This window comes from Bos indicus x Bos taurus, chromosome 4 (assembly GCF_003369695.1).
Source record: "Bos indicus x Bos taurus breed Angus x Brahman F1 hybrid chromosome 4, Bos_hybrid_MaternalHap_v2.0, whole genome shotgun sequence".
In the NCBI taxonomy this organism is placed as follows: domain Eukaryota; kingdom Metazoa; phylum Chordata; class Mammalia; order Artiodactyla; family Bovidae; genus Bos; species Bos indicus x Bos taurus.
Window position 1 is genome coordinate 14514784 of NC_040079.1, and position 17292 is coordinate 14532075.

The 17292-nt window shown below is 43.2% G+C and overlaps 1 protein-coding gene across 1 annotated transcript; it reads left to right on the forward strand.

Annotated features, from left to right (window-relative positions):
- The first annotated feature begins 6564 nt into the window (after positions 1-6564).
- TAS2R38 (taste 2 receptor member 38) lies at positions 6565-7572 on the forward strand. Its single transcript, XM_027540319.1, has one exon. It carries the CDS (start codon positions 6565-6567, stop codon positions 7570-7572), a length of 1008 nt encoding a protein of 335 aa, XP_027396120.1.
- The last annotated feature ends 9720 nt before the right edge of the window (positions 7573-17292 follow it).

Genomic DNA, 17292 nt, shown 5'->3' on the forward strand with positions numbered 1-17292 from the left:
AATTTCTGCTGGCCCTGCTCGTACAGACTCGTCTCCGTTTGTCCAGTGTAAAAACCTTCACCAAAAATCTCTAACCACTCCAGTTCAATCTAACAGTAGAATATTGTCCATACTTTGTTGGCTTCAACAACAACTTGCAATTGTGTGCCCTTCAAATCCTCACAAGTTGCCTCTGAATTATATGGCCTCCCCATAGAAGTGTCTTTTTTAGTTCAGGATACATGTAACCTGGGGCTATGTGGTGATCCACGGAGAGGCACACACCTTGGAAAACTGACTTTAGTCAGAGATCCTTGGAGAATTTCCCTGCTGGTCCAGCGGCTAAGAATCCATCTGCCAATGCAGGGGACATGGACTTACTTCCTGGTTGGGGAAGAGTCCACGTGCCTCAGGGCAACAAAGCCCATGCGCCCAACTACTGAGCCTGCTCTACGAGCCCCAAGCTGCAACTCCGAGCCCATGTGCTGCAACTATTGAACTCTAGAACCCGTGCCCTGCAATAACAGAAGCCACCACAGTGAGACGTCTACAGCCCACAACTGGGGAGTAGCCCCCCCTCGTCGCAACTAGAGAAAGCCTGCACCCAGCAACGAAGACCCAGCACAGCCAAAAATAAAATAAATAAATTTTTTAAAAAGGCCCTTGGAGAAGAATCAGCAATTTGAATCAATATTTGGGAATTATGAAAAATATGGCCGTATAAAGTAATGGCATGCATGAATTTTTTTCAACCCTGAACACTAAGCTTACAGAAATTTTCCTCTGTGATGAGCACCTGGTAAATCTGCTTCCCCCAGGTCCCCACCCCAGGAGAAACCGTGAAAAGAATGCCAGAGGGAATGTCTTCAAGGCACCGACAATGTCTCTCAGCCATGCTCAGGCTCTGGCTGTCCCTGGTACCCTCTTGCCCGGCTCCTCCTCTCTCCCACAAACTCCCTCTCTGTTCCCCTCTCTGGAAATCACCAGGTCACACCACCACCCTCCGTCTCTGCTGGACAGTGAACCCTCACAGTGTCTGCTTGAACACTGCTGCTCCATGGTCTCTTCCTATTTCCACTAGAGTGAAACAGAACAGGACGGATGGTCGGCCAAGGTCTCACAGTTCTATCAGCATTTACTTAAAACCTCCTCTTGCATCATTCATATTAGTGGACAAGACAAAGCTCAAGGAGGGGTCCAAGCACCTTCTAGAGGAACCCTACCCTGAGGTCCCTGCTGGGGAAAGTGACCTATGTATGATTCTAATCACAAGGTTCCGTGCTGGCCCCTGTGCTGCTTGAACCTGGGATGGGCATGAACCCAAGAGAGCCAGGCCTCCAGCTGACTGGCATCTCCAGACTCTGCCTGCTGTGTGAGCACCAGACCACTCAGGTTCTTGTTCTGAATGGAACACACAGAGAATCTGTAGCAGGATTAGTCAGCAGCAGGAGCAAAGTTGAAAGATGGAGCAACAGAAATAAGAGCTGAGTGAGACCATCTTTAAATTCGTCTCCCCGGCTACCTCTCTGCCCTCCTCCCTCTGTCAGTTCAAAGTGGACAGAACACGCTTTGAATCAGGGGTCCCTAACCTCCAGGCCATGGATCAGTGGCCCCGCTAGGAACTGGGCTGCCTAGCAGGAGGTCAGCGGCAGGGGGACGGGCAAAGCTTCATCTTTATGTCCAGCTGCTCCCCATCCTTCTCATTACCGCCTGAGCTCTGCCTCCTGTCAGATCAATGACAGCATTAGAGTCTCAAAGAAGCACAGTGAACGTAATGCACTTGAATCATCCGGAAACCGTCCCCCCGCCCCACCCCATCTGTGGAAAAACCGTCTTCCACGAAACCAGTCCCTGCTGCCAAAAATATTAGGAACCGCTGCTTTAAACGCAGGGAGCAGAGGCTCCGTTTCATTTCCTCTCCTGCTTCCAGTTTTCTGCCTCTTCATAAGTGAACCTAGACACGGGGCTAGCTGGACAAGCTGCCCTTCCCTCAGTCCACTTCCTGGCTTCACGTGCTCAGACAGGCAAACGGACTCAGAGCCGTTCTCACAGGCAAGTCATCGGTGAGTCACGGCGTTCGGCTTCCAGTCACAGAGGCCCAAGCACTGTGCCTTAAAGACAGAAAGCGATGACCTTTCTCACTTTCTCTGCTCCCTCTGGAGCACAGTAGTCGCTGGTGGGTTTCAAGAACTTGTAAAACTGCAGGGTTGAGATTCTCTTGGCTTTTCCCTCCTGGCTGGTGCTCCAACCACAACATCCAAGTTCAGGCCCAGACAGAAGAAAAGGAAACGAGGGCTTTCGAAGGGATTTTCCCACCCAATGTCTTCTTCCTGTGTTTCACTGGACACTCTAACCTGAAAGAAAGATGGCAAATGCAGTTTATATTTAGTTAATATTGACACGCCTGATAATACGTTGGCATTGAAAAGGAAAGAACTAATAGTGTGCAGGCAGTTAGCAACAACTGCCACATTGACTCAGCGGACATGAATTTGAGCAAACCCTGCGAGATAGTGAAGGACAGGGTAGCCTGGTGTGCTGCAGTCTATAGGGTCGCAAAGAGTCGGACAGGACTTAGCGACTGAACAATAAGTGCTATTGAACAGAATGGCAAGTTAGATGCATGGACTCTGCCTTGGTCTATTGCATGCTCCAAACCAACTAGTATCAGAGCTCTTTCTTGGGAGCTCTTAGACGCAGGTCTATCTTTTAATAAAGTAATGCACCTTACACCCAATTTCGCAGTTGCTCCTTTCATTTGATAGAAGTGATTGTCAGAGCTGGATGGAGGAATTCCCAGGACTCTTGGCTAAATCCCATCTAAAGCATCAGCATCCTAACTCCTCACTTAGTAATTTAGTTACCTTGGCCCAGCTACTTAACGAACCTTTCTGAAACTCTACCTTGTCATCAGTAAAATGGAAGTGTCACCACACTCTTCACAATTCAGCCTACCACAGAGTGATACATGATGAAGTCTTAAGATTTCAATTCTGTAACATATGAGGTCACAGGGTTGCAAGATTAAATCAATGGCTGGGGTGAGCTTGCACAAAGTGAAAGGAACTGAAGTGAAAGTCACTCAGTTGTATCCGACTGTTTGTGACCCCATGGACTATACAGTCCATGGAATTCTCCAGGCCAGAATAGTGGAGTGAGGAGCCTTTCGGTTCTCCAGGGGATCTTCCCAACCCAGGTCTCCCGCATTGCAGGCGGATTCTTTACCAGCTGAGCCGCAAAGGAAGCCCAAGAATACTGGAATGGGTAGTCTATGCTTTCTCCAGCGGATCTTCCCAACCCAGGAATCGAACCAGGTTCTTCAGCGTTGCAAATGGGTTCTTTACCAACTGAGCTATCACAAGGAGGCCAGGAAGTCCAGACCTCACAGTGGTCTGGTGCCACCTAGTGGCAGCTGTTGAGTAATGATAGGAAGATTCTGGATCCCAAGCTGGCTTGAACTTGGAAAAATGACAGTGACATGGTTCCATTATCGACTCATCCTCAGGCACCATGCTTCCTGAGAGCCAGTTACCTGGTCTTCCCCACTGGTCTCAAACAATGCTCCATAACTGCCTACCCACAGGGTAAGAAACTCGCCACTCCCCAGGTAGGAATGGGGGCAGGTGCCAGATGAGAAGCCATCCATGGATCACTTTATATTATAATTTACACAAAGGAGAAGGGAACCGGTCTTGGTCAGGAGCCCATCCCCTCCGGTCTCACCTCCTGCTACAAGGCATCCGCTGGCCTCCTCTCACCTACCAGAGCACAGGGCACTTTCTGGTGGACCATGTCCTCCTTCATCACCGTGGCCCTGGTTGAGAACACCACCACCCCAGCCGTCTGTTTCCTGTCAGTGATCTGTTCCACTAACATTACCTTGCTTCTTTCAGTTAACCCGGTTATCTCAAGTCACTTAGCTGTGCTTTCCTCTCTAAATTAAAATGCGCTTTCTCCCAGAGGGGTATGCTCATGTAAACCGCCATTTACTCACAGTCCCTGTTGCCTTTGGCTCACTTGCCCCAGATCTCATGGTACTCACTTCTATGTCATGTCTCCCCCGTCACCCCTTTGCTTTGCATCTAGATAATCAATTATGTGAGGGAGGAAAAGTTTGTAGGGACTGTGGAATCTCAGCTCAGTGATGTTTCAAACAGGAAGCTCACTTTGTCCTAAAAAATGTACATACTTTCTTGCAATAGCCAAGATATAGAAGCAACTTAAGTGCACATCACACATGAGTGGATAAAGAAGATGTGGTATATATACAAATACTACTCAGCCATAAAAAAGAATTATATTTTGTCATATGAAACAATATAGATGGACCTGGAGGGTATTTCACTTAGCAAAAGTAAGTCAGAGAAAGACAAATGCTGTATGTTTTCACTTACATGTGAAATTTGTATTTGATGAGAACATATAAGTTTTACTCTCTGAGAAGATTTTATTTATACAATTCAGCGTTATATATGATATGTTACATATCAGATTCTCAGACTTTATTCATCTTCTAGCTTTAAGTTGGGGGCTTCCCAGGTGGCACTAGTGGTAAGCCTGCCAATGCAGGAGATATAAGAGACGTGGATGGGTTGGATCCCTGGGTCTGAAAAATCCCCTGGAGGAGGGCACAGCAACCCACTCCAGGATTCTTGCCTGAAGAACCCCAGGAGGAACGTGGTGGACTATGGTCCATGGGGTCGCAAAGGTCGAGCACAACTGAAGTGATATAGTGCGCACACACACGCCTGCATTAGCTTTAAATTTGTACCTTTTTACCAACCTCTCCTTGTTTCTCCCACCTACCAAACACTGGAAATTACTTTTTTACTCCACATCTATTAGTTTAACTCCTTTTTCTCATATACAGTGTAAGTGATACCATGCACTATTTGTCCTTCTCTGCCTGACTTATTTCACTTAGCACAGTGTCCTCAAGGTCCATCCCACATCACATGGGACCCATGCAAAACTGGGTTTGGGAAGTCAAGAAAGCATTTCCCTTTCTCATGCCTGAGTAAGATTCCATTGCATCCATTCATCCATTAATGGACACTTGGGTTGCTGCCATATCTTGGCTCTTGTGAATAATGCCACAATGAACATGGGAGTATGGATATATCTTTGATATCCTCTCTCATTTTCTTTGGATATATACCCAGAAGAGGAATTGGTGGATCCTATGATGGCTCTGGAGGCCTGGCGTGCTGCGATTCATGGGGTCGCAAAGAGTTGGACACGACTGAGCGACTGATCTGATCTGATCTGATGATGGCTCTATAACTAGCACTGATTGACTGGACTTCATGGGCCAAGTGTTAGTCACTCAGTCATGTCTGACTCTTTGTGACCCCATGGACTGTAGCCCACCAACCTCCTCTGCCCATGGGATTCTCCAGGCAAGAATACTGGAGTGGGTTGCCACTAAGCACAATCTCAATCATGTTCCATGCATCAATTCAGGTAACCCCTCTGAGATAGGTGTTATTTTGATTGTCATCTCCATTTCATATAAGATGAATTAAGAGGGTTCAGTCATTTGCCAAGTTTGCACAGAGAGGATGAAGCAGAGCTGGGCCTTAACCTGAAAGAGCTTGGTTCCAGAGCCCACACTGTCAACAGTGAGCAGCCTTCAGATGAGGACATCTGAGAAGGGAAGGAGGTCCTGATTATATACCCAGGACCGCTAGGTCACTGTGAAAACTCAGCTGAAATGATGAGGAGGATGGGGGCCCTAAAGGTTTGAACAGAGCAATGACATGATCTTAGTTACATGCTAACAGGATCACGACTGCTGCTTTGTAGAAAGTGTGGTGTGGGAGTAGGGGTGGGAAGCAGAGAGAGCAGTTGCAAGACTTCTGCAATGATCCAGGCCAGATACTCCCCCTTCCCCCTCCCTTCATAGTAAGATGCTGCCTTGTTCATGTCAACAGTCCTCTTGCCAAGCGTGGCACCTGGCATAATGATGATGGCTGAATGAAGTCTTTGCCAACAGCAGTCATACTAGTCAAACGGCAGAGGAACCATGCCTGCCCTTGTCCATATTAAAAACATAGTCTGTGATTCAGAGTCACCCTCGGGGTGATGGAAGGTATGCAAATGGAAAGAGGCACTGTTTCAAACCTCAGTTCACGGAGACTATATGCTTTGCCTGCTGTCAGTTTACTGAAAACCCATAAACAAATTCTACTCTCTTCACCACTCATGGGCGCCCAGATGGGCATGCAAAACTGGGCTTGGAAAGTCAAGATCCTATCCTGTTTGCATCCCTGATGTCATGCCCTGGCCCTCTGGGAAGGCTGTTGTTACAGAATACCTGGGTTTATTCAAAGCTTCTGCGTCAACCAAGAGACAGACCCATCATTCTTCTGCTCTCACGATGAGCATCTGTGTGTATCCAAGGGATATTCTAAAGAAGCACTGTCCCTCTAAGTTTACTGTCTGAACTTTTGATGCACTCACCTTGGGATAACTCTGGACCAAGAGCTGATGCCTTGTAAAGGAAGGTCCTGACTTAGCACACAAATATACTTTCTCTCCTGGGCAGTACATGAGTCTTAGATTAGCCAAGTCAGAAGAGGCATCATGGTGACTCTGACTCACATCGTATCTGTGCCCTCTGAAGTCAGGAATGCATTTCTGTTCTTTTCAGTCCTGGAGTTTGCAGTAGGGATCCTACTCAACGCCTTCATTTTCTTGGTCAATTTCCGGGACCTGGTGAGGAGGCAGCCACTGAGCCACTGTGATCTTGTCCTATTGAGTCTCAGCCTCACCCGGCTTGTCCTACACGGGCTGCTCTTTCTGAAGGCCATCCAGCTTACTCATTTCCAGCGGATGAAAGACCCGCTGAGCTTCAGCTACCAGACCATCATCGTACTCTGGATGATCGTCCACCAAGCCGGACTCTGGCTCACCATGTGCCTTAGTCTCCTCTACTGCTCCAAGATTGTCCGTTTCTCTCACGCCTTCCTGCTCCATGCAGCAAGCTGGATCTCCAGAAAGATCCCCCAGATGCTTCTGGGTGCTATGGTTCTCTCCTGTGTCTGCACTCTTCTCTGCTTATGGGACTTTTTTAGTGGATCTCATTTATCAGCTGTAACTAGGCTACTCATGAATAACAGTACTGAACTCAATTTGAACATTGCAAAACTCAGTTTCTTTCATTCCTTCCTCTTCTGCAGCCTGGCATCCATCCCTTCTTTCTTGCTTTTCCTGGTTTCCTCTGGGATGCTGGTGTTCTCCCTGGGGAGGCATATGAGGATGATGAGGGCCAAAACCAGAGGCTCTGGGGACCCCAGCCTGGAGGCTCACACACGGGCGCTCAGGTCTCTTGTCTCTTTCTTCTGCCTGTATGTGCTGTCACTCTGTGCTGCCTTATTCTCGATACCGTTGCTGATGCTGTGGCACAGCAAGGTCGGGGTGATGGTCTGCATAGGGATAATGGCAGCCTGTCCCTCAGGACATGCAGTCATTCTGATCTCAGGGAATGCCAAGCTGAGGAGGGCTGTGGACACCATTCTGCTTTGGGCAAAGAGCAGCTTCAAGGTAAGGGTGGACCACAAGGCAGATCCCAGGACGCCAGATCTGTGTTGAGAGCGGGCACGAAATGGGCCCTGTGTGGCTATGCCTTTGATTGTTCATACAGCCTTCAGAAACCCACTCCAATTTCTTCTATAAAATATAACTCCAAGTCTCTCTACATCAATAGGCCCATCCACAGTAGAATAAAACAATGAAAGCTCTACACATGGCATAGGCAAGTAGAATGGCATTGATTGCCTAGGTTTCTCTTGACAGAAAGTGGTGTCAGTCGCTCAGTCATGACCAACTGTTTGCAATCCCATGGACTGTAGACCGCCAGGCTCCCCTGTCCATGGAGTTCTCCAGGCAAGAACTAGCCCAGGAGACTTATTAACCAAAGCCCTAAGTTGACCTTTTCCAGAAAAAGGTGGTCGGAGATAACCCCCTGTTAATGTCAAAAAAGTTGGGGAAAGGCACAAAATAATAAGACAGACAGATTCTGGTTTTGGGGTAGATGCTTAAACAGATCCAGAGAATCTCTCAAGCCATGATCCGCCTTGCTCGTCATAGCTCTTCCACATGACCTTGTCATGAGTGAGATCTCCCATGGTGGCTCCCGGCACCAGCAAATGACTTTTTCCATACACTTTCTAACTTTATTTCAAAAAAAAGAAAACATTCTGCCTACTATTTTTAGCTATGCTGCTGTGGCCGCTCTACTTCTACTTCTCATAATTATTCTTCCTTGTATTGTTAGAACTCTTCAACAGAACACTCAAAAGCTCGAAACTGAATTACATCTGGCTGTCTTAAAAATTAAAAAGGGGGACATGCCGGGAGCCACCACGGGAGATCCCACCCATGACAAGGTCATGTGGAAGAGCCATGATGAGCAAGGCGGATCATGGCTCGAGAGATTCCCTGGATCTGCTCGAGCATCTACCCCAAAACCAGAATCTGTCTCTCTTACTATTTTGTGCCTTTCACCAACTCTTCTGACATTAACAGGGGGCTATCCCTGACCACCTTTCTCCGGAAAAGGTCAACTTAGGGCTTTAGTTAATAAGTCTCCTGGGTATGATAAGAGTGTTTCAATTCAAACTCTTGCAATTAACACACATGATTGTTCACAACTCCCCAACCTTGAAAGACACAGGAAGCCAAAACATTCTAAAAGTCCTAATGAACATAGAGTCCTTTAAGGGATAAAAAATTATTAAAATAGATAGTACTGGTAAAGGGCTTCATTACTGGGCCAATGCTTGCTGCCAAGTTCCCATATCTCTTATCCATTGTGCACCTGAGAGTGCATTGGTTAACATAATTGAAATGTAAGAAAAACAAGTAGCAGCCTTGGAATTAACCACATCAGACCTTTGAGCTAATTGTTTTTTTTGTTGTTGTTGTTGTGACCCACTGCACCTTTGCTCCATGAGAATGTAACTCTGTTTAGTACTTTCTGAGGCTGAGAGAGAGAGAGAGAGAGAGAGAAAAAAAAAAACACACTTTAAAGAAAAGTAAGTTTTTTGGTTGAGCAGCCTTTATCAAAAAAGTGTCATAAAATGTCCACAGGCCTCCAAGGCCAGAAGATAATGTACACAACATTGTTTATGGGAAATATATGCAAAAAAATCCTGGTTTTGATAAAGACAAAACAGATGTAATGTTTGGGCTGACTCTGTATGACTTTGCGTCTTTCATTTCCCTCTATGTACAAGTCAAGGTATAAAAGTTCCTTTTGAAAATAAAGTTATGGGCCTCAGTCACCAAAGCTTGATCTCCCCATGTCATTCTTTTTTCCTTTTCTCTCCTTTTCTCTCTCTGTTCTTCTTTCAGGATGACTCCTTGGAACACAGCTTTATTGACTTTCTGTGTAAACCAAAGAAGATCAAGCCTCTTTCTCTTCTCTTTTATCTATCCCTAATCGCCTATGCCATCATCCTTAGGGTACCCCTAGATCCTACTGAGGCTAGACCCCGACAAGCCAAAGCATGGAAACAATCTAAATGTCCAACAACAGATAAACAGATAAAGATGTGGCACAGGTATACAATAGACTCTTATTCAGCCATGAAAAGAAATGAGACTGGGTCATTCATAGAGATGTGGGTGGCCCTAGAGTCTGTCTTGCAGAGAAAAGTAAGTCAAAAAGAGAAAAACAAATACCAAATATTAATGCATATATGTGGAATCTAGAAAATGGTACAGATGCACGTATTTCCAGGGCAGGAATAGAGACACGGATGTAGAGAATAAACATGTGAACACAGTTTGGGAAGAAGAGGATGGGACAAACTGGGAGAGTAAGACTGACTCATATACACTACCATGTGTAAAATAGATAACCAAAGTTATCCTGTGTGTGAAAGTCATGTCGTGTCTGACTCTTTGCGACCCCATGGACTATACAGTCCATGGTATTCTCCAGGCCAGAATACTGGTATGGGTAGCCTTTCCCTTCTCCAGAGGATCTTCCCAACCCTGGGATTGAACCCAGGTCTCCTGCATTGCAGGCGGATTCTTTACCACCTGAGCCACAAGGGAAGCCCTAGGTTTCCCTCAAAGACAGTGATCCCCACTCTTGGCTGCACATTAGGGGAGCTTTCAAAATCTCAATGGCTAGGCCACACACTAGGCTGATTAAATCAGATCTCTGGAAGTAGAACCCAGGCAACATTTTTTTAAGGACCCCAGGATTACCAGGGTACAACCAATGTTGAGATCCCCTGTTCCTGTCGCTCTTATTATTGAGTGGGACGATGTGATCCTTCAACTGAACTGTACTGTGACCCTTTAATTCCACCTTCCCCTGGAGGACTTGGAGGACTATGGAAGAGAATGATAAAGGACATCCTTTCTTATTTTTCTTCCTCTTGTTTTGCCTAAACTCTCTCTCTGGACATGTCTCCATTACATCTTACTGCTCTCCACAGCTTTTTTAGCATTATATTTTGACATAATCTTATAGTTAAAGTTGCAAGAATTTCCATATACCCTTTATGTACTCATTTCTTTCACTTGCCCCATTTCTCTCCTCTCCTCCCCACAATTCCAACCCAAAAATATAAGGTTCACTTTAGTCTTCTTCTTCTATATATTCATAATGCCTTTAACCATGAGAAATATCTTCCATTTATGTTCAATATATTTGCCCATTTGCGTACATGCAGCATACAGAAAAAGTGGTTTCATAATTTCTAGTCTTCCCTGGTGGCTCAGATGGTAAAGCGTCTGTCTACAATGCGGGAGACCTGGGTTCGAGCCCTGAGTTGTGAAGATCCCCTGGAGAAGGAAATGGCAATCCACTCCAGTACTATTGCCTGGAAAATCCCAAGGACAGAGGAGCCTGGTAGGCTACAGTCTATGGGGTCGCAAAGAGTCGGACACGACTGAGCGATTTCACTTTCACTTTCTTTCACTTTCACCCTATAACACTGCAGAAGCAAAATAACAAGAGTTCAGTAATTATTTGCAGAATTTTTTCATTTTTAGGCAAAATTTATACACAGTAATATGCACAGGTATTAAATGTAAAACTTGATAAATATGTATATACTTACATGTATATATATTCATGTAACCAATACCTCAAATATAATATATAATATTCCCATCAGCGCAGAAAGTTCCAGTATTCCTCTTCCAATAAATCTCCACCCACCATGGGCAACCACTATACTAATTTCTTCACAGTTTATTTCTTCCCATGGATGAGTTTTGTCTGTTCTTTTATGGAATCATGTGGTTTGGACTCTTGTCTTGCTACTTTCACTCCACATAATACCTTTGAGTTTTATAGTTTCTGGTCTTACATTTAGATCTTTAATCCATTTTGAGTTTATTTTTGTTTATGGTGTTAGAAATTGTTCTAGTTTCATTCTTTTACAAGTGGTTGACCAATTTTCCCAGAACCACTTGTTAAAGAGATTGTCTTTAATCCATTGTATATTCTTGCCTCCTCTGTCAAAGATAAGGTGTCCATAGGTGCGTGGATTTATCTCTGGGCTTTCTATTTTGTTCCATTGATCTATATTTCTGTCTTTGTGCCAGTACCATACTGTCTTGATGACTGTGGCTTTGTAGTAGAGCCTGAAGTCAGGCAGGTTGATTCCTCCAGTTCCATTCTTCTTTCTCAAGACTGCTTTGGCTATTCGAGGTTTTTTGTATTTCCATACAAATTGTGAAATTATTTGTTCTAGCTCTGTGAAAAATACTATTGGTAGCTTGATAGGGATTGCATTGAATCTATAGATTGCTTTGGGTAGTATACTCATTTTCATTATGTTGATTCCTCTGATCCATGAACACGGTATATTTCTCCATCTATTGGTGTCCTCCTTGATTTCTGTCACCAGTGTTTTATAGTTTTCTATATATAGGTCTTTTGTTTCTTTAGGTAGATATATTCCTAAGTATTTTATTCTTTTCGTTGCAATGGTGAATGGAATTGTTTCCTTAATTTCTCTATTTTCTCATTATTAGTGTATAGGAATGCAAGGGATTTCTGTGTGTTGATTTTACATCCTGCAACTTTACTATATTCATTGATTAGTTCTAGTAATTTTCTGGTGGAGTCTTTAGGGTTTTCTATGTAGAGGATCATGTCATCTGCAAACAGTGAGAGTTTTACTTCTTCTTTTCCAATTTAGATTCCTTTTATTTCTTTTTCTGCTCTGATTGCTGTGGCCAAGACTTCCAAAACTATGTTGAATAGTAGTGGTGAAAGTGGGCACCCTTGTCTTGTTCCTGACTTTAGGGAAAATGCTTTCAATTTTTCACCATTGAGGATAATGTTTGCTGTGGGTTTGTCATATATAGCTTTTATTCTGTTGAGGTATGTTCCTTCTATTCCTGCTTTCTGTAGAGTTTTTGAATAAACATTCTTGAATCCACCTTTTGGTGACCGCAGTTTTCATTTCTCTTAGATAAATTCTTAGGAGTGGAATGATGTGCGTTTATTTTTACAAGACACTGCTAAAGAGTTTTCAAGACTGAATCTAGCATTTCAGGTTCCCATCAACAGTGCAGGAGATTTGTTCTACATTTTCAAAAACATTTGGTACTGTCAGTCTTTTTTAATTTGGGCCATTCTAGTGGAGGTGATTAGTATCTCATTGCAGTTTTAATTTGGATTTCCCTGACAACTAGTATTTGCTTTTCTCTGTCTGGCTTATTTCACAAATGCAAAAAGGGAAAATGGTTGTCTGAGGAGGCCTTACAAATAGCTGAAAAAAGAAGAGACGCTAAAGGCAAAGGAGAAAAGGAAAGATATACCCATTTGAATGCAGAATTCCAAAGAATAGCAAGGATAGAAAACAAAGCCTTCTTCGGTGAACAATACAAAGAAATAGAGGGAAACAATAGAATGGGAAAGGCTAGAGATCCCTCCAAGAAAATTAGAGATACCAAAGATGGGCATAATAAAGGACAGAAATGGTATGGACTTAACAGAAGCAGAAGATATTAAGAAGAGGTAGCAAGAATACGCAGAAGAACTATACAAAAAAGATCTTCAAGACCCAGATGGTCATGATGGTGTGATCACTCACCTAGAGCCAGACATCCTAGACTGTGAAGTCAAGTGGGCCTTAGGAAGCATCACTACAAACAAAGCTAGTGGAGGTGATGGAATTCCATTTGAGCTATTTCAAATCCTAAAAGATGATGTTCTGAAAGTGCTACACCCAATATGAAAGCAAATTTGGAAGACTCAGCAGTGGCCGCAAGACTGGAAAAGATCAGTTTTCATTCTAATCCCAAAGAAAGGCAATGCCAAAGAATTCTCAAACTACCACACAATTGCACTCATATCACACACTAGCAAAGTAATGCTCAAAATTCTCCAAGCCAGGCTTCAGCAATATGTGAACTGTGAACCTCCAGATGTTCAAGCTGGTTTTAGAAAAAGCAGAGGAACCAGAGATCAAATGGCCAACATTCACTGGATCATCAAAAAAGCAAGAGAGTCCAGAAAAACATCCATTTCTGCTTTATTGACTATGCCAAAGCCTTTGCCTGTGTGGATCACAACAAACTGTGGAAATTTCTGAAAGAGATGGGAATACCAGACCACCTGACCTGCCTCCTGAGAAATCTGTATACAGGTCAGGAAGCAACAGTTAGAACCAGGTGTGGAACAACAGACAGGTTCCAAATCAGGAAAGGAGTACATCAAGGCTATATATTGTCACCCTGCTTGTTTAACTTATATGCAGAATACATCATGGATGAAGCACAAGCTGGAATCAAGATTTCCAGGAGAAATATCAATAACCTCAGATATGGAGATGACACCCTATGACAGAAAGTGAAGAGGAACTAAAGAGCCTCTGGATGAAAGTGAAAGAGGAGAGTGAAAAAGTTGGCTTAAAACTCAACATTCAGAAAACTAAGATCATGGCATCTAGTCCCATTACTTAATGGCAAATAGATGGGGAAACAGTGAAAACAGTGACAGACTTTATTTTGGGGGGCTCCAAAATCTGAAGATGGTGATTGCAGCCATGAAATTAAAGGACACTTACTCCTTGGGAGAAAAGTTATGACCAATATAGACAGCTTATTTAAACGCAGAGACATTGCTTTGCCAACAAAGGTCCATCTAGTCAAAGCTGTGGTTTTTCCGGTGGTAATGTGTGGATATGAGAGTTAGACTATAAAGAAAGCTGAGTGCCGAAGAATTGATGCTGTTGAACTGTGGTGTTGGAGAAGACTCTTGAGAGTCCCTTGGACTGCAAGGAGATTCAACCAGTCCACCCTAAAGGAAATCAGTCCTGAATATTCATTGGAAGGACTGATGCTGAAGCTGAAACTCCAATATTTTGGCCACCTGATGCAAAGAACTAACTCTTTTGAAAAGACCCTAATGCTGTGAAAGATTGAAGGCAGGAGGAAAAGGGGATGACAGAGGATGAGATGGTTGGATGGCATCACCAACACAATGGACATAAGTTTGAGTAAACTCCAGGTGTTGGTGATGGACAGGGAAGCCTGGTGTGCTGCAGTCCATGGGATCACAAAAAGTCGGACATGACTAAGCAACTGAACTGAACTGAACTGAATGTCCCTCAGGTCCATCTATGCTGTTATGAATGGCAAATGGCAAGATGGCAAGATTTTCTTCTTTCTCACAGCTGAACATTATATATACACACACACACACACACACACACACACAAACACACACACACACATACATGTATGTGTATGCACACACATATCTTCCTTATGCATTCGTCAGTGAACACTTAGGCTGTTTTCACATTTTAGCTGTGGTGAATAATGCTGCAATGAACATAGAAGTGCCCACATCTGTCTGAGATACTAATTTCATTTCCTTCACAATATACACCCAGAAGTAGGACCGCTGTATCATATGAGAGCTCTGTGGGGCTTCCCAGGTAGCTCAGTGGTAAAGAATCCACCAGTCAATGCAGGAGAGGTGGGCTCTATCCTTGGATCAGGAAGATCCCCTGGAAAAGGAAATAGCAACCCACTCCAGTATTCTTTTTTTTTTTTTTTGGTGTAAGTTTTTTTTTTTAACTTTTTTAAAAATTTTATTTAACTTTACAATATTGTATTGGTTTTGCCATATATCAAAATGAATCTGCCACAGGTATACATGTGTTCCCCATCCTGAACCCTCCTCCCTCTTCCCTCCCCATACCATCCCTCTGGGTCGTCCGAGTGCACCAGCCCCAAGCATCCAGTATCGTGCATCGAACCTGGACTGGTGACTCGTTTCATATATGATATTATACATATTTCAATGCCATTCTCGCAAATCATCCCACCCTCTCCCTCTCCCACAGAGTCCAAAAGACTGTTCTGTACATCAGTGTCTCTTTTGCCGTCTCGTATACAGGGTTATTGTTATCATCTTTCTAAATTCCATATATATGCGTTAGTATACTGTATTGGTGTTTTTCTTTCTGGCTTACTTCACTCTGTATAATAGGCTCCAGTTTCATCCACCTCATTAGAACTGATTCAAATGTATTCTTCTCAATGGCTGAGTAATACTCCATTGTGTATATGTACCACCGCCTTCTTATCCATTCATCTGCTGATGGACATCTAGGTTGCTTCCATGCCCTGGCTATTATAAGCAGTGCTGCAATGAACATTGGGGTACACGTGTCTCTTTTCCTTCTGGTTTCCTCAGTGTGTATGCCCAGCAGTGGGATTGCTGGATCATAAGGCAGTTCTATTTCTGGTTTTTTGAGGAATCTCCACACTGTTCTCCATAATGGCTGTACTAGTTTGCATTCCCACCAACAGCGTAAGAGGGTTCCCTTTTCTCCACACCCTCTCCAGCATTTATTGCTTTAGACTTTTGTGTCGCAGCCATTCTGACTGGCGTGAAATGGTACCTCATAGTGGTTTTGATTTGCATTTCTCTGATAATGAGTGATGTTGAGCATCTTTTCATGTGTTTGTTAGCCATCTGTATGTCTTCTTTGGAGAAATGTCTATTTAGTTCTTTGGCCCGTTTTTTGATTGGGTCATTTATTTTTCTGGAGTTGAGCTGTAGGAGTTGCTTGTATATTTTTGAGATTAGTTGTTTGTCGGTTGCTTTGTTTGCTATTATTTTCTCCCATTCTGAAGGCTGTCTTTTCACCTTGCTAATAGTTTCCTTTGTTGTGCAGAAGCTTTTAAGTTTAATTAGGTCCCATTTGTTTATTTTTGCTTTTATTTCCAATATTCTGGGAGGTGGTTCATAGAGGATCCTGCTGTGATGTATGTCGGAGAGTGTTTTGCCTATGTTCTCCTCTAGGAGTTTTATAATTTCTGGTCTTAGGTTTAGATCTTTAATCCATTTTGAGTTTATTTTTGTTTATGGTGTTAGTAAGTGTTCTAGTTTCATTCTTTTACAAGTGGTTGACCAGTTTTCCCAGCACCACTTGTTAAAGAGATTGTCTTTAATCCATTGTGTATTCTTGCCTCCTTTGTCAAAGATAAGGTGTCCATATGTGCATGGATTTATCTCTGGGCTTTCTATTTTGTTCCATTGATCTATATTTCTGTCTTTGTGCCAGTACCATACTGTCTTGATGACTGTGGCTTTGTAGTAGAGCCTGAAGTCAGGCAGGTTGATTCCTCCAGTTCCATTCTTCTTTCTCAAGACTGCTTTGGCTATTCGAGGTTTTTTGTATTTCCATACAAATTGTGAAATTATTTGTTCTAGCTCTGTGAAGAATACTGTTGGTAGCTTGATAGGGATTGCATTGAATCTATAGATTGCTTTGGGTAGTATACTCATTTTCACTATATTGATTCTTCCAATCCATGAACATGGTATGTTTCTCCATCTATTAGTGTCCTCTTTGATTTCTTTCACCAGTGTTTTATAGTTTTCTATATATAGGTCTTTTGTTTCTTTAGGTAGATATATTCCTAAGTATTTTATTCTTTTCGTTGCAATGGTGAATGGAATTGTTTCCTTAATTTCTCTATTTTCTCATTATTAGTGTATAGGAATGCAAGGGATTTCTGTGTGTTGATTTTATATCCTGCAACTTTACTATATTCATTGATTAGTTCTAGTAATTTTCTGGTGGAGTCTTTAGGGTTTTCTATGTAGAGGATCATGTCATCTGCAAACAGTGAGAGTTTTACTTTTTCTTTTCCAATTTGGATTCCTTTTATTTCTTTTTCTGCTCTGATTGCTGTGGCCAAAACTTCTAAAACTTGAGTTGTTGAATAGTAGTGGTGAAAGTGGGCACCCTTGTCTTGTTCCTGACTTTAGGGAAAATGCTTTCAATTTTTCACCATTGAGGATAATGTTTGCTG

Bases quoted from the DNA above. Each gene is read 5' to 3' on its own strand.
- TAS2R38 (XM_027540319.1), top strand. From the start codon at position 6,565: ATGGTGACTCTGACTCACATCGTATCTGTGCCCTCTGAAGTCAGGAAT.